Genomic DNA, 17,698 nt, shown 5'->3' with positions numbered 1-17,698 from the left:
CTAGCCCGCGTCCTTGCACGGTCCCTGTTAATAAGACAAAGACAGGAGTTGGGGCTAAATTAAGTGTGGTGATACGTAACAATGCATTTGACTAGATGCCTAATAAAAGATTGGGTATAAATTTGTTCAAGTCCGATAGGCTTCGAATATTAGACGTGTCATACTGTCAGTGAACAGGGATACTGATTGGAAGTCGAATCTCAATAGATCTAGCAATACATGCTCACTTTGAAATCAAGCCTAATTATCTATCCAACATGACGAATGTATGCAACCCTAACCCAAGAAACATCAGTCGCCCCCGCTGCCAACAGGATACATTCGAGAATGGGTATCTCTTTCTTCATGTTTTCAACCCAATCGCGAATGTTCTCTACAAACAATCGAACAATACTAGGCTTGACTCCCTTGCACACAAAGAACTCTGGATTCTGATCCTTGTATATGTTCAATGCCAAAACCATCCAACAGCGTCATTTCGGACGCTTGCCTGAATGCAGCTTTAAGAGTATCATCTAATACAATTGATGCGAGCCACTCACCATATTCTTTGACAGCTACATCTCTGAATCCGGCAATATTCAATGGACATGCCTCATTCAAGCCACTCAGCATGGTTTCGGGTACGGCCCGAGAAACAGTGGGCGTATCTAGACTCTATAGGTAGAGGGGATTCTGTTTTCGACCCTTATTGTAAAAAAAATGTCAATGTTCTTTTCGTATTAGTATTCTTTTCTTGCAGGCCAGATATCTTAAGCTAGTGCTTTCTTTCCTATGCCATGTTAGTAGATATAATCATAATGTAACTAACTAACTAACGTATTCGGTAAGCGAGCTGCGCGCGCAAGCCAGCTGCGCAGCCCAAAACACATAGTAAAAGCGATAAATTACAATATGATATTGTAACAACGGTTATGTATATGAACTTTTCCTTATAGCCTAATATATTTTATATGACATCTAGCTATTATCTAGACTTTATAGGAATTTAATAGGTGTTTGATAGAGATATGATCGATAAATATATATTTCTTGAATGTAGGGATGTATTTTTTGAAATCATGACAATGCATGTTTTTGATTTAGGCGAAACTGCTATATAACACTAAAAATGCTTATCGGTTGCTATCGGCAAGAAATTTAATATGATAAAAACGTTGGTTGTTGAAATATAAATGACAAGTGCATCACTTTTACTATGTGTTTTGGGCTGCGCAGCTGGCTTGCGCGCGCAGCTCGCTTACCGAATACGTTAGTTGATCTGGCAAAATATTATGTAATTTATGGTGTGGCCACCTGGGCAGGTGGGGTGCAAAAACCGAAGTGCACACTAGCTGTGAAATTAAAACTGAAGTTGCACCCAATCATAAGTGCAGTTGATGGGTCCACTACTCTATATGAAAGAGACAAAAAAAAATGCCCTCGTCCAGGTTCGAACTGGAGACCTTCGGATGTCAATCTTGTTACCAAGAATGTCATAGACCTTGCGAACAAGGGAAGGGATATGAGACCGACGTCATAACCAACTAGACCACGAAGGCTGATTACGAAATGGCTGCAGATTAATGGCTATATGGACCCAGACAGTCGGTGGTGACCGAGGCTGCAAATAAATGATTATTCTGGAATTTAATTTTCTATGGGAAACTTTCTGATTGAATTGATTACCTATTGTTCATTGAAGTCTGTCATTATCAATCGAATTATTGAGTATTTAACTTTGTAACGGGGCGTATCATGTTGGCCGTCGATATTATATATTGTGCGTGCGGAAAAATTGTATCCATTTTCTTAGTATTTGGTTCTACATAACGAGCAAGGTAGGATATAATTTATTAAAAAGGAAAGGGCGTATGCTCCTAGCAAACTGATTGACAGGACTCCTACTCCCATGCTGTACATATGCGCCAGACGGACTGCCCTAGGCTAACATTGTAGACAGTAGCGCTCAGTATAGAAACGCATAGAATCTGCCAGGCAGGGTCTCAGTATTAGTACTAACTGCAATAAATAATTCCAAATAACATACCTCAACTTTAGTGCCGACATTCTAGCGAATAAAGCCGCCCAGTGAAATCGAGTCGATATATATCTCATGGCATGACCGCCCCAATACAACAAAGTCATATCCCAACCAAAAAAAAAGCCAACATACAGCGAGCCACGGTAGGTAGATTCATAAACTAGCCCTCAATATATAGGAATATCCTAGGATTGGATCTTATATTCGCCACTCTTGTATGTATCTCCTAGCTGTAGTCGCTCTCCTCGGTGATAGACCTTCATTTGAAATGTAGAAGCTTCACCCCATTTAGTATTCAACCCTTAATATGCCTGTATAGCATTGAGAAGACACAGATAGAACTAATCCGCTGCATTCAGTGTTAATAGTCACATATGAATGGCCGACGATTCGCGACTATAATACACACATAGCTAATGACTTTATCCTCAAGGTCCGACCAACCCCCCAAACAATATATAATGCACACCAGTGCCCACCGCGACACATGACACACATTAGAGGGCTACAAACGGTCTCCTAGAAACCAGGGCAGACAGAGAAAGCGTATAGATATCTGCTATTACCATAAAATGCTGCACGCAAGCAATGTACTAAGCCCGATATAACTTCCGACCATATATCACCCACACCGGTGAATAGAACTAGGTAGGTCGTTATAGATGGCGAGAAAGGAGTGATTGGCATCGAGATCGACAGTGGAGAGGTTCCCCTTCTACTACATGAGCTCGTTTATTTATTACATGCAGAACCAAGAGGAGATATGTCGCATATATGTTGCCGTCTATACCCCCTCACCAACTGTATCCCCACCAGCAGGGTTATATGCCTAGTATGTTATATAGCGAGATAATATATCCGAAAGGGGACATAGGTTTCATACACGCAACCGACGATGACCCGAAATAAGCCTAACATAATATACACCCGTAGAAGCACCTAACTACATGGATATACTCCACAAACTACTCAGCCAGTGAGAGATAACAGAGCAAGGGAATGGCATGAAGGAGTACAGCAAAACACCTCCATACTCTCTGCCCGATACAAAGATCAATCCACTGTTCAAGTCAAGGTGAGGTCCGCCAATATAGCAAAGTTACCCACATAGATAACATCGAGATGAATGTCTAAACAAGGTTAGCCTCACCCACGCAACAACTGTGGAACCTAGAAAGTTAAACCCAAACCACGCATGCGAACACCGAACAATCCACCAACATACACATTCGTATTCTAACCTAGTCGTTTATAAGTGTGTTCGTACCATTGCTGTTACACATAGAACTATCATCGGCTAGATGGAGTGAACAAGGCTAACGACTAGACCAAGAAACCTGTGGACCCGTGTATCTATGCAGGGAAGTACATTGAACACCGGGAAGTCGACAGTAGGCTGCATACTGTTACTCAATACCCGAGAGGGTCTGCCCAGGTGAGATACGGTAGTAGTCATATATACCAAGCTAACGTATATATATATTAACAGCTATAAAATAGCGCCTTTATATATAAAAACTATATAGTCTATTATTATACATTATAGGGCCTCAAATTCTATCGCCGTTCCTCGTAAGAGACTATTTATCATCCCGTCTAGTCTTAGCACTACAGGGGTTGCTTTAATAGTCGTATAAAAGCCCAGCCGTAATACCCCCTAAAGACCTAGACAAACTTAAGTCGTGAATCAGAAGTATTTGAGTCGCTAGTAAGTATAGTAGTATATAGAAATAACGTAAATCGACAAATTGACGCTCCTTTGCATGTTGAATGTAGGAGTTCCCACCTAGAGGTTGTTTATATATTTGCGGATAATTACCATAGATCTGACCTAGACCGATGTTCAGGGAAAGTAGATATATATGGTGTATGGTATAATCAATCAAGTATATGATAATTCTGTGTGTTAATCTATGTAATATAATTATAGCTGGGCATAGGTATGGTTCTGTACACCTTTTCTTATGGCAAGAGCCGTCGATGGCAAAGAGCCAGATATCTAGGCGAAAAGAAAACGATAATACAGACCCTGCTTCTAAGTATCTATCATGTACCCACAGCCCATTTTCCCACCAAAACTGACCGAGTTTGAAGCCTATTCTCTCACACACGGAAAGAAGAGAAAAAAGAAATTGCTGGTAGATGGATATATTGTCGTGTAGAAAAAAATAAAAAATAAATGCCCTCGTCCAGGTTCGAACTGGAGACCTTCGGATGTCAATCTTGTTACCAAGAATGTCATATAGACCTTGCGAACAAGGGAAGGGATATGAGACCGACGTCATAACCAACTAGACCACGAAGGCAACCACTGAGCCACTCGGGCTTGTGATGTGAATATCTGACAAAAATAGCTATATAATTTCTTCGCACTAACCATTGCACAGGCTTTGAGATATCGTATCTAATTTACTATCTACTTTGAATTTTTCTATATTTTAAGATAATTGGACCATTTTTTCCGAGATCCTACATAGTTAGTATCCTAATACATATGGAACAAAGGTGGGGAGCTATATGACCCCGCGTTTTTGTAGATATACGCCGATCGAGGTCAAATTGGGTTACTCAACGTCGCGAAAGAGCCTCCACATTACAACGAATGAGGAGCTGTCTTGCTTTAAATATCGAAAAAAGAACTAAATACTCCACACCATGGCAAATCTATCACCATATGTGTAACAGGATGGTGTGATGTACTCCGTAATTATATCTGTAATAGATCTGCCTCAGGCCTCAGGTATCGCCACACTTCTAGGCAGCCCCAAGGTACACAAGGCATCCGTCGACTTAAAACCCAACTATTCCAAATGTCTCCGAAATCCCAACAGCAAAAGAGCCTACTTGAAATCAGACAATCCACAAGGCAGACACGCCCTTGTTGGGAGTACATCGATTGCTCAATGCGACGGCAAAAAAAGTACTCTCCGCCTTATCTGCCTATTCCGGACTGCTTGGGGGCATGACTTCACAACCACCTGCGCTCTTTTCCCCTCCACAGTGATCCATGACTTTACTGCCCCCGACCCTCGCTCAGTCCACCTTGGGCGAGAAGTGCGCAGTCTATATAGACCATATCACAGACATCCTCCCCGTTCACCTACATTCCCTCCGCCATCACCTAAACCCTATTCTCGCCTACCTGTCCAAGACGCCCTTCGGTCCCCTCGCGAAAAAGCTGCCACTTGCCTCCGACGACCAACCCCTCGCCCTTTTTGGAGCTTTTGTTGTCTGCCTATTCACTGTTGTTGCGATGAGTTGGCGCAACCCCTTAAAAATGCTGCGGCGCTCGCCGAGCTACGCTCCCGCATCCAACCCGCAGGTCAGCGATGATGACTTCAGCTACATCACACCCGCAGACGTGGACTCGCCAGTAGACGACGCTGAGCCGGATATTATTGCCCTCCGCCACCGCGGTACCATCTACCCATTGCACTTCCGCGCATACGCGATCGATGACGGGGTCTTGACCATCGGTGACCTGCGAGAGGCTGCTGCTAAGAGCACAGGAGCCGGTCACCCAGACTGTGTGAGACTCTTGTACAAGGGCAAGCTACTTAAGAACAACGCGCGGACATGCAAAGCCGAGGGAATCAAGCAGCACTCGGAGGTGCTATGCGTGGTATCCGAAGTCGGAGCAAGCTCCCCAAGTGATGGCTCTGACGACGGGCAAAGCATTCCTGTAACTGTACATGGGCCACCACCACCGCAGATGCCCCGCCCCACTAGTGCAGGAGAAGCATCGTCTCCTCCTACACCCACGAGTGGAAAGAACAAGAGATCGAGAAACAAGAAACGCAATGGGAAGAAGTCCACCATCCGCCCAGAATCTCCTGCTCCGTCTCAGTCGCCACGGCCTACGTCGTCAGGCCAGTCAGCCATCCCCGCACTCCCGCCCAACATTAAGTTGATGCGTACGCCGCTGGAGAAGGTCAATGCTTTGACCCAATGGTTCGAGCAGGAGATCAAGCCGATCTGTGAGGAATACATTGCGAACCCGCCCAGTGACCCGAAGAAGCGGGACTATGAACATAAGAAACTGAGCGAAACGATCCTTGCCCAAATCCAGATCAAGGCAGATGGAATTGAACCAGATGGCGATGAGGTGGCTCGCGGTGCACGCAAGGCCCTCATTAAAGATACGCAGGCGACTCTCAACAGGCTAGATACAAGTGTAAACCCGTAATAGGGCTTACTGGTTGCCTACTCCCCCGGCTGTGCATACGGGGATTTGAAAGGTTATGAAGAACTCCTTACATAGTCATGTACAACATGTATCTACCTCTTACCGGGGGATTGTCTCTAGCGGTAAATTTCCCATTTGCTGGGACGTGTCCACTCCCTCGGGATGTTTCTTTGCATAAAGGCATCGGCGTATTTGTGATATATCAACTTGTGCGATTTCCCCAAAGACTAAACCAGTCAGAATGATTTGCCATATACGGAGTATACGGAGTACACACTTTTTTTTTCTCTTTCTCTTCCTTTCATTTAACCAAGTGGGGGAAGTTTAAATAACTCCGTACTTTCTCCGTTTACTATCTTTTGATTCACCTCGAAGGTGATCAACATGGCTCAGGGGCAACGCACGGCCCAGAATAAAAAGTTGAGAGAATCATTATTTTTTTTTTTTGTTAAATAGTTAGATATAGAACGATTATTGATTAATATGTAAGATAGACATATGATGTATGGGAATATGTAACAAATACCCTAGAAGTAATATAGTAACATAGTTAAAATACTCCGTACGGACTTGGTCCAGACTATTTCCAGGACTATTCCTAGTCTGGCTACCTATCTCTCTTCTCCTTACACACTCTCTTTTTCTAACCTTCACTTCTCTTCTTTTCTCTTTATTCTCTATTTTTGTCTTCTCTCGAACTCAACTCTCATTTCACCTTACGGTACTGGTACATCTTTGTCTCAACTTCCCGGACCCCGCAAGACCTCAAGGCCTTCGGGACCAGCCCCTCCAGCACCTAGCTCTTACTTGAAACTGCACAAACTGGACATACCCCGTGGACACCTCTCTGCAGTTGTGGTCAACCTGGCGTGTTGATAAGTTGCTGCCTTGGGTGTACCCCCTTACACTCCACTTTCCGATTCTACCTGGAATGGCTTGATCCGACAAACCATCTCTACGGCAATCTCTACTATTCAACCAGGTTGCAGCTGGACTGGCCTTTTTCGTTAGTGAATAATAACCTCTGGAATGGCGGGCGTCGTTACAGCGGCATATTCTGCAGACGGCTTAGCATCGCCCGTGGATGGCTCGCAATGGGAGTTTGCGGTGCCACTTGTGAATGAGGTAAGATCATTCCATTGGCATTCCAGTCACTAATCTGGCAGCCAAAGAACGTGGAAAAGGAAAAAAAAGGCGCTGATTCTCTCTTCCCCCGCAGGACAACCACGCATCGAAACAGCGCAACTCGCACGACTCAACTTCCGTCCGCGCAAAATTTTCTCGACAGCGTACCTCGAATGGCTCACGCAGCTCCTCCGTCTCCCGCAATGTCCACACACACGAATCGCCCTATTTGGCCTCAAACAGAGGACGGAGGGAACACAGTCTCAACCGACATGGAAGTGAAGTAGGCAGCATGCGAGATGCTTTTGGTCATGAGACAGCCGGTCCTAAAGAGCCCGAGGAGGCCAATGATGGGCTTCGATTGTATCTGGACGGAAATACGAATCAGGAAAAATGGATCCATCGAGACAAGTTGGCTAAGATCGAGAGTGAGGAGCTCCACCAGGCAGCCATTCTTTTCCAGCGACGGATGAGAGGAGAAAGCAAATCAAGTGGGGGACGTGGGAGAAGCCATGATCCACAGAACCCTGCCAATGGGACTGGTACGGCGACCTCACCTGCTGCAGAATACTCCGAACCCTGGCCGAAAATAAAGGAAGAACTCGACAAGCAGGACGGGGATGTGAATGGTAACATAGACGACAATGAGCGGGAACATTGGGATCTCCGCCGACCAGAAGAGATTGCTGCAGACGATGCAGCCGCCAGCATCTACAGCCACCCAAGCCTTGGAAAAAGCGCATCCCGAATACCTGTCTCTACAGTTAGCCCAGTTCCCATATCCAGCGCCATTGGCCGCGATTCTCGCAGTTCACGAAGCCGTGCTGCAACAGATGAAGACGACCGGTCTTCACGCAGCCGCAGAGCTAGTGAACCTATCAATATTGAGCAGGATGCTTCAATCACTTCTCCAGGAAGTCGACCAGGCAGCCGCGGATTCAACAGTACACAGAACACCCTGGGAAAGAAGATAGTCAAGAACACCGGCTCTACCAACCGAAAGACCTCTGCTCCACCCACGAACAGGAAGGCGAGCACCCCTCGGTCTCGTGCTGTATCCGGTAACAACACCCAACGCCCTACCACCCGGTCAGGTGAAGGCCGCCCTCCAACAGCTGTTAACCGGCCCGAAGGAGACCCACCTTGGCTGGCAACTATGTACAAGCCCGATCCCCGCCTTCCACCAGACCAGCAGATGATCCCCACCGTCGCCAAAAAGATTATGCAGGAACAGTGGGAAAAGGAAGGCCGGACACCGAACACATACGACCGCAACTTTGCGCCCCTTGCAGTGCACCCATTCGATGCGCCGCCTCCTGTAGCCACCAAGGCTGAGCCAGAACAGCAACCTGTGGAGACTCTACAGCTCGAAGAGTTGCCCCCTCAGCCGCCAAAGAGCCCTGAACCAACCCGCCCAAATACAAGTACCGGCTACAGTACCATGCCAAAGGTGCAGGACACACCCCCAATGGGACTGACACCCAATCCCAATCCCAACTGGAACCCCCCAGTTGTCACCGCGCAGCAACTACCAAAGAAAGATAAGAGCTGCGGATGCTGCATTGTGATGTGATGGAACCCCCACTCTACAACCATCTGTCTAACCTTTCGTCCATATCCCCAACATACCTTTGATATTTGCACTTCTGCTTGATTCCCTTCTCTGTTATTATTATTTTTTTTTTCAGCGTCTCCGGCGGGATGGTGTTCTGTCGGTTCTGTTCTGCGACTTTATATGCTGCGTTCTAGGACATTTCTTCCCCTAGAGTTCCATTTTCTTCAGACTGATTTTTAATCTGGCTTCCTTCTACAGCACCAGAGCATAGCTATTCTTTTTTCTTCCCGTGCATCCGTTCTTTGAAATTTCTCTTATTTTCTCCTGTGATCATTGCCATTCCTACCGAAGTGGTAGGAGGAACTCCAAAAGAACCGATCCAGATAGCGATGGATAGGATGGGAGCGAGGTAGTCGCACCTCGCAAGAAACATAAATGGAGGTGTACGCATCTCCTTTCTCATCTTATACCTACCTCTGACTTTCTTGACTATGGTTTTCCTTTATTTTCTCCAATCTTTCGGAATTCTCTCCGAAACATTTGCGAAGCCTGTTTTTCCATATTCCCAAGCCTTCTTGTTCGGGATTTTCTCATATTACCTTGGCCTGATCTGCATATCGCTCGAGCAGTCGGATACCCGGATTTGCTCGCATTTCAATACATAGTACCAGATAATTTCTTACGGAGCTATTCAGATATCAAGTTGAATGGATGAATACATAACTGCACATAATTGCTATACGTGAACCTGTAAACGTGTAGATGCTGCGCCAGCTAGCCCTAAGATATACCAAATCGTACTTGGTGGTCATTTAGAATCCAAAGAGAAACAAGAGTCTCGGCCCGGGAGACCTCGTCGGGAGCTCCCCAGCTGACAAATATCACCTGACATCATCGCCGCGTTCAATCCCGCAATCTTGACGGAATAGCCAATCCCCTCATCTTTGTACCTGTACCCCGCCCCATCCTATAAAAAGAGACACCTGCCTCTTTCTCTTTCGTCACAAACCGCCCACCATTTCGTCCATCTTCACCCGTCTTTTCGGCTCCTTCGCCGGCCCAAATCCCGCCGCCATGTCCGCCGCAAAGACCCGCGCTCAGTCCCTCATCAACGACAATGCTGTCGTCGTGTTCTCCAAGTCATACTGCCCTTACTGTGACTCTTCCAAGAAGTTGCTTGACAGCTTGAACGCCAAGTACACTACTCTCGAGCTGGATCTGGAGGGTGAGTCTTCTTTTTCCTTTGCTTTTTGTGTTGTTTGTATCCTTTGAAGAATATGATTTTGTCTATATTTTGATGTTTATCTTGTTTTAAACTGTACGCTAATATGATTTTTTTTTCACAGAGGAGGGAGCTGCTATCCAGAGCGCTCTCGCTGAGATCTCAAGCCAGCGCACCGTGCCCAACATCTTCATCAACAAGCAGCACATCGGTGGAAACTCTGACCTCCAGGGTAAGAAGGACTTGAAGGAGCTGCTCAAGGCTGCTGGCGCTATCTAAGCGGTGATGTCACACAAGCAAGAATACTCCGAGGCCCGAGACTTGAATATAAACTAAGGAGGTTTTTTATACATAGCCTTTACCTCTGATTTATTATTTAGTCCCCCAAAACTTCTTTCCTAGGTCTAGTAGATTTGTAAAATGCGGGAAATATTTCCTTCGCTTGAGACTGGAGGGATCAAGAGAGTCCTGCCATCTTCCAGCGTAGATGCGTATTGAGTGGAGCGTTGCCATGTAGCTCTGGAATATTTTGTAGAGCCAACATAACCAAAAAAATCAAACGACCAAATAACGTACAGGTATGTTAATACAAAAAAATCAGATAACCTTCTGCGAAACGGTGCCAAGGGGTCTCTCAACAATGGCCATCAATCCGTCGACAATACTCGCCCGGGCCCCCTCACTTGAAACAGGTTTGCCAGCCAGATAATTCAACCAAACAAGGCGACTAATCCGCTCATCCGCGACGCGGCCCATCCACTTAATCGGCTTATTAGCGCCAGGCTGGAAAATCGCATCCAAAGCACCGTGCGCATCGCGCATCAAAACAAGCGTCTGGCCCTTCGGCACCGCCTTCCCCTTGCCCGCACCGAAAACAGCCTTGAAATCATTCATCGAGCTTCCAAAGCTCTCATCCTGGAACTCGTTCGGTCCCGCAGCCTTCTTCGCCTGCGCGCGGGCAGTGATACCACGCACCCAGCCGTCGCGCAAATGCATAAAGTCCGTATTACGGGTCGGCACGATGCGGAATGCAGTGCGGATACCGTCATCCTTGAGGATGGCAGACCAGGCGGCGTCGCCGTGCTCGGGATCAAGGAGAAGCTCCTTGAGCTGCTGGCGCTCTGGTGAGACGAGAGAAGTAGCGGCGTCGGCGCCAGCACCGGAAATGGCGGAGTGGGCATCGGTGGTGGGTGGGTGGACTGCGGTGCGTAGGAGACGGCGTTGCAGCTCGGTTATGTCGGATTTAGCGACGTACAGGCCGACCACGTAGACTTGGATTGAGAGGAAGGAGACGGTGCGGATTCCAAGGCCTAGTAATTGATATTCTTCGCCTGTGGATGGGGCTAGGTCGTCGCCTGTTTGCTTGCCTTCTGTTGCTTCGGATGAGGGGAGTCGGATTGTGCTTGGGAAGGTGGGGATTGTGCTTGTTCCTGTTGGGACTTGCTCGAGCTTGTCTTGGCCTTGAATTGTTATTAATGAGGGGCCGCCGTTTGCGAAACCGGTTGGTCCGTCCATGCGCATTGCGCCGTTCTTCGGGGGTGCGGAGTTGGCGGTCTTGTCATCTTTTTTGTCTAATTCGTTCAGTCCGAATAGGTCTAGCTTGATGACGCCGTAGAGACCGGCTGCGCAGGTGATAATGCCAGCTGCAGAGAGGATCATCTTCCGCTGAGCTTGGGAGGCATGCTGGAGATCCGCCGCTGCGGATGCTCGGGAGCGGAGGGGATTATTGGTTGCATTGGAGCGGACAGGGTTGGTGGAGAGATGTCGGGAGGAGAGGCGTGTAATGCGGAGTTGTTGTCGGGTGAGGCTTTGGTAAGCCCGCCATGGGTTTTGACGGAGAGAGGCCATTTTGAGCTTGGTTTGTTGGAGGAATGTCAATGGCAGGATTGACGGAGATGGAGTGTGGGGATGCACGTGATGTGGTATGATCTGCATATACTCGTCATGTATCAACAGGTGAATTTCTAGAATCAAACTATGTTTTTCTTATAATGATAGAATTAGAATTATAGTACACTATTTATTTCATGCAAGTTGGCATAGCTTGAGGGCGGTTAGCTAGACGATTAGTCCTCCATATAGAAAGGTTGTCCTTGTCCACGGGTGTACTATGAGATCTAGATATCCCGTAGATCGACTACATACACATGTAGCTGTATGTACCGGATTTTAGGTCGCGGATAATACTTTGTGGTAGGGTCTGTATTAAATAGCTAATTCAAGCTCATAGACGTAACAGGGCCGACAAGAGAGCCAATAATAGGATTCGGCTCTTCTAAGGCTATCGGAACTGGCTGGCTCATATCATAACGAATGAAGAGTTCAACTGGTGCCGTTTCGTCATCCGCAAAACTCCATAGCTGAGAATATTGCAAAAGCAAGCTTTCTCCATGTAATGAAGCTTGAATTATTCTTCCATGTTTCTGTCCAGTGTATGAAAGAACCAATAACTATAAAAAATAAGTGAGTGCTTAGGAAATCTCTAGTAGCTAGGAAGTGTAAGTAAGATACTAACTGGATGGATCGGGTGGTCACGGAACGGCCGATCGGATGTTCGAGCAACCATCACGGTTACAACAGCGCTTACTTCTTGGAGAGTAAGGCAATTCTCTGCATGGTTTGCAGGAACATCGGATAAAAGTTCCATAATTGCATGTGGGTTTAAGTTTGGCTGAAAATCTTCTCGGAGACTTAGTATACGCCAATAGTTCCTTCCATTAAGTCCACATAGTTCAGGAGCGCTATGCTTCCATTTCTTCCTGGTATATTTAGTCCTTAAAAACAGTAGAGTAACAGAGAAAAAGCAAAGCGCACTAACCTCTGTTCCCAGATAGATCTTAGATCGCTAAGAGTAGAGTCCCGGGAAAGCCCTCTCCGAGGAAGCATCTGCTGGGATTGAATATGCCAACGTGTCTGTCTGGCATGATCTTCCCAGGCATCCGGCCCATATAAAAGTGTTAATTTATCCCATCTTGATTTAGCGAATTCTAGGGGATTTTCGACCTTAGGGTCATTCTGGACTTCTCGTAATAGAGTCTGGAAGTCCCGGGGGTTATTAAGCCGTTGAAGAGTCTGTGGAGGATGGTCCGTAGCCATCGAAACCGTATCGAGTGGATATTTTTGAAGCACCTTTTCCGGATAAGGCCGAAAGAAACATGGATTAAATTGTACAGAGCTGTCACCTATCATGCCAACTTGCTGGCTATAGACTCCGAGGCCTTGGAGATCACTAGGGGAAAGAAACCAAGATTCGCAACTCTTAAGTAGCTTGTAGAGTCGCTTAACTTCATCGCAACGCCTGGTCTGGGTTTGTTTATCCATTTTCGTGTGAGAGGGGAAGAGTCAAGAACCCCGAGAACGAAAGAAAATCAATAGAATTGATGATGAATGGAAGTGACGATGGAGTGTTGTCGTCAATATGTTGGATGGTCAGGTGACCTTAAGCAGGCCACGGAGACGTATGTTGTAGACCTCATTAAAAACATTTTGAGGGCGGCCCTCGAGCGACCGTCATCAGCCCTCATTTGCATTGGAAAAAGTTGACCTTCCCCAATTTAGACGTATAAAACTGCTAAGCCATCTTAATCAATTACTGTTATTTAGCACTGTTTAGATCTGAATATTAGTTTTATCATCTATTTCTTTATTAATATTATGAAATTTTAAGAAATTGAGTTATATTATAATTAATCATAGTATGTAATAGTGACATTGTAGGTTTTCAATCTCTCTAAGAAAAGTAGTGGTTGATAATTGTAAAGGTTGCTACCTAATTCTATCATATTCATAGTAGTACTTATATGGTATATACTTTCATTTATACTACTAAGTTGTAAATAGAATACTAAATAATACCGCCGAAATCTGCATACTTATATATCTAAACAGCTCAGTTTTACTCAGTGAGTAAAAGCGGCTAGAGTAAGCACTAAAATGGAAAGGGAAAGTCATCTCACTCGGCCTAAAATCCGGTGTATATGTAGTTAGTTACCTAGTATATTGCTGGCTACTAGGTAATATTTGTTAACCTCATTCAAGCCAGCAACAGAAGTAAAGAAGAAACAATTTACGATTTTATATGCAAAATCGGCGAAAGACGAAACGGTGAAACCCCGCCCTGGCACTTTTCTGTAGAACCTTCCTGCCTAACTCCCATTGCTTTTCCTTTGATCTTATTCTTCCAAGGTTACCTCTACCAACAATGTCAGAAATAGTTAGACCTGCTTTTGAAGGCCGTGAGCGCCCACTTCTTTCCTATGGCATCGCCTTTCCTGCAGCCATAGTACGTCATCTCGACACATTCCAGGCTTCGCGCGTGTATGTTATCTGCTCAGGCTCATTGTCACGAAAGACCAATGTAATGGATCAACTGGAGACAGCCCTGGGGGATAAGCTAATTGGTCATTGGATCGGTATGCGGAGCCACACTTTGTGGTCTGAGGTGCTAGAAATTGCACAAGAAGTTAGCACTGCGCATGCTGATCTACTCTTGACCGTTGGAGCTGGCAGCTTGACTGATGGTGCTAAGATCATTGCATTGGTTAGTATAACTTTTTATTTCATGCTTTACTTTTGGGGATTTGGTTTATAAACTTCTGACCTCTTTGTTATGCTCCGTTGAAAGATCATATATATTCATTCCTAGTCTAACATACCCTACAGGTACTTGCGAACCAAATTACCACACCAGAGGGGCTTGAAACTCTTGCAGAAGGCCCCAACAAACAATTTGATATCAAAGCACCAACACTTCCGATCATTTCAGTACCAACATCTCTCTCCGCCGCCGAATACTCCAACTTTGCCGGCGGCACGGAAGACCGCTCAAAGCGCAAATACAGCTTCCAGCATCCAACTCGTGGACCTCAGCTCGTTATTCTCGACCCGGAGCTAGCTAAAACGACCCCTGATTCAATCTGGCTCAGCACCGGTGTTCGTGCTATTGACCATTGTATCGAAACTCTTTGTTCCATGTCAGGCACGACCGCGGCATCGGACAAACTGGCTCAGCATGCACTGGGATTATTGGTCCCTGGCCTTTTGCGCTGTAAGAAAGACCGATCAGACCGTGATGCGCACCTACAGTGCCAACTTGGATCAGTGGATGCTATGGCAGCCTGTACTAGCGGGTTGATTGAACTAGGTGCTAGTCATGGAATTTCACATCAAGTATGCGACGGCATTCCATTTTTTTGACCTCCTATGGTGCCCCGTACGTCAATGGGTCTAACTAACATTTTTATAGCTTGGTCCACTAGGCGTCGGCCACGGCGAGACCAGTTGCATCTTGCTCCCGGCTGTGTGCAAGTTCAATGCTAAGTACAACGCCAACCGTGAAAAACAAGCCAGCGTGCGCCAATTTCTGATGCAAGGGCCGATTGTGTTAAACGTGCTACGTGCCCGCTCGGTCAACGTAGAATCAGCCGACTTAGGAGACATTTTGGATGCTATTATCCGCGAGCTGGGAATGCCTCGGTCCTTAGGTGATGTCAACGTGGGGCGGAGCCAGTTTGATGCACTGGCAGAGAATAGCCTACATGATCGTTGGTGTAAGACTAACCCAGTCCCACTGGTGGAGAAGTCTCAGGTACTGGAGATCTTGGAGATGGTTGTTTAAGCGTTCAGAGGCATAAGATGAACTTTTGGGTTGATTCTATCACTATCTCAAACTCGCACCATTCCAATAGCCAACTCACCAAATAATTTACTTATCGTTCAGTTGTGTGGGCTTGTAGAAGCTTCGAGTCATTCCAATACCGAAAATTGGGGATCAACCCCACATTTTATAGAGCACATCGGTAGATATAAGCGAGCACGACTACCTAGGTAATCATTATAGAAAGAGAACCATAATAGACATAAACATAGAGAAAGTGAATATTCATTCAAGTTTAACTCAAGTTTCCTATTTCTAATTACTAGTTTTGGTGATGATAATGCTTCTATATATCAATATCAAACATGTAAACCTTCATCCCAACTACCTACCTAGCCACCTTCCAACCCCAAATGCAATATACAACGTGTCTTCTATCCGACAACCCTTGAGTAAAATGGCAATTTACTATTGTCCTTGGGAGAATCCCCCAATTGATTGATAAGCAGCCCTGGAGGACCCCCACCCGTCATTTAGTGGACACCCCCCACGTAGACAGTTCACATAAGTTGGTCTGCAGAGCTACACTGCCGACATCTACTTTACTTCTAATAGCAGAACTTGCATATACAACCATGTCTCTTGCCAAGAACATCCTCCTCTTCGGAGCAACAGGCAACATCGGCTCATTCATCCTAGACGCCATCCTACCCGAGCGCTCCCAATTCAACCGCATCGCCATATTTACTTCCCCACAGACAGCCGAAACCAAAACTTCCCAGCTGAACAAGCTAAAAGAGCAAGGCGTAGAAGTCATTGTAGGCAATGTCGAAGATGAGAATGCCGTGAAAGCAGCATACGAAGGCACGAAACCCTTCCTTTTCTATGACATGCATGCATAATGGCATATCATGCTCAAATAACCCAAATGCTAACTAAGCCAAATAGGAATCGACACTGTGATTTCAGCCCTAGGCCGCAACACCCTGGCCCAGCAGATCCCCCTAATCCGACTTGCAGCCGCCAGCCCCACTGTGAAATGGTTCCTGCCCTCCGAGTATGGCACGGATATCAAGTACGGACCTGCTTCCGCGAACGAGAAGCCACACCAGCAGAAGCTGAAGGTGCGTGCGTATCTTGAGAATGAGATCTCGCGCGACGACCTCGCCTATTCATATGTAGTCACTGGTCCTTTTGCGGAGATGTATCTTAATCTCATGCCTGGGATGGAGGCGGCTGGTGGGTGGGATGTTAAAGAGCGAAAGGCTATTTTGCTGGGCGAGGAAGGGAAGGGAGATGTTAGTTTGACGACGATGAAAGAGTAAGATTATTTTTCCTTTTCCGTTTTGACTTTTGGGTTTTGTCGTGTTGGGATGAATGGACTATTGGCTGACTATTCCAGTGTTGGTGTTCTCGTTTTGAATACTTTACTTCATGCTACGGCTGAGACGCGCAATGCTGCCTTGTGTGTTAATTCGTTTACCACGAGTCCTGACCAGATCCAGGCGGAATTTGAGCGCCAGCTTGGTGGTCAGCCGTGGGATGTGTCTCGTACATCGTTAGCGAAGTTGCGTGAGGCTGAGGCTGCGGCGTGGGAGGCTGGGAATCCCGGGGCTACTGTGTTCACTTTGCGTCGGATCTGGGGTGAAGGTGGGACGCTGTATGCGAAGCGGGCTAATGGGCTGATTGGGGAGCCGAAGATGATGGGGCTGGAGGAGGTGGTCGCGAATGAAATCCAGAGGGTGTCGAAGTTGTAGATAAACTTGGCTTCATTTTGTTTCTTACATGATAGTTGAGACACAGCAAAGGTGGAAATTTGATCTACATGGAAATCGCGCACACCGTGGAATCCAACGTCTAAAGCTCATGGCATTCGTACGTAGGAGCTAAGAATTAAGGAAACGTGTCGGGGGTTCAGGTAACATCAGATTTCACATGACCGAGGGGAATGATTTGGGAAATAATAAAAAAAGGGGATAAAGCTCTGCCGG

General features: G+C 46.3%; 5 protein-coding genes across 5 annotated transcripts; 4 read left to right on the top strand and 1 right to left on the bottom strand.

Annotated features, from left to right (window-relative positions):
* Positions 1-5,030: 5,030 nt before the first annotated feature.
* Positions 5,031-6,209, top strand: PGRI_041320 (Ubiquitin supergroup; the record flags this gene model as incomplete). The annotated part of the gene is made up of 1 exon (XM_040791845.1): positions 5,031-6,209. The coding sequence occupies one exon, from the start codon at positions 5,031-5,033 to the stop codon at positions 6,207-6,209; it is 1,179 nt and encodes a 392-aa protein (XP_040643755.1).
* A 1,029-nt stretch (positions 6,210-7,238) lies between these two features.
* Positions 7,239-8,907, top strand: PGRI_041310 (uncharacterized protein; the record flags this gene model as incomplete). Its single annotated transcript, XM_040791844.1, has 2 exons — positions 7,239-7,334; positions 7,429-8,907. The coding sequence occupies 2 exons, from the start codon at positions 7,239-7,241 to the stop codon at positions 8,905-8,907; spliced, it is 1,575 nt and encodes a 524-aa protein (XP_040643754.1).
* Positions 8,908-9,963: 1,056 nt separating this feature from the next.
* PGRI_041300 (glutaredoxin) lies at positions 9,964-10,390 on the top strand (the record flags this gene model as incomplete). The annotated part of the gene is made up of 2 exons (XM_040791843.1): positions 9,964-10,114; positions 10,236-10,390. The coding sequence occupies 2 exons, from the start codon at positions 9,964-9,966 to the stop codon at positions 10,388-10,390; spliced, it is 306 nt and encodes a 101-aa protein (XP_040643753.1).
* A 318-nt stretch (positions 10,391-10,708) lies between these two features.
* On the bottom strand, positions 10,709-11,959 carry PGRI_041290 (chalcone isomerase domain-containing protein; the record flags this gene model as incomplete). The annotated part of the gene is made up of 1 exon (XM_040791842.1): positions 10,709-11,959. One exon carries the CDS (start codon positions 11,957-11,959, stop codon positions 10,709-10,711), a length of 1,251 nt encoding a protein of 416 aa, XP_040643752.1.
* A 2,353-nt stretch (positions 11,960-14,312) lies between these two features.
* PGRI_041280 (Alcohol dehydrogenase, iron-type) lies at positions 14,313-17,464 on the top strand (the record flags this gene model as incomplete). The annotated part of the gene is made up of 6 exons (XM_040791841.1): positions 14,313-14,651; positions 14,774-15,280; positions 15,357-15,660; positions 16,323-16,525; positions 16,703-17,028; positions 17,110-17,464. 6 exons carry the CDS (start codon positions 14,313-14,315, stop codon positions 17,462-17,464), a joined length of 2,034 nt encoding a protein of 677 aa, XP_040643751.1.
* Positions 17,465-17,698: the final 234 nt, after the last annotated feature.

This window comes from Penicillium griseofulvum, assembly GCF_001561935.1.
Source record: "Penicillium griseofulvum strain PG3 chromosome Unknown contig_89, whole genome shotgun sequence".
NCBI classification, from domain to species: domain Eukaryota; kingdom Fungi; phylum Ascomycota; class Eurotiomycetes; order Eurotiales; family Aspergillaceae; genus Penicillium; species Penicillium griseofulvum.
Note: the sequence above shows the minus strand (reverse complement) of the source record. Positions and strands in the feature narration are given on the sequence as shown.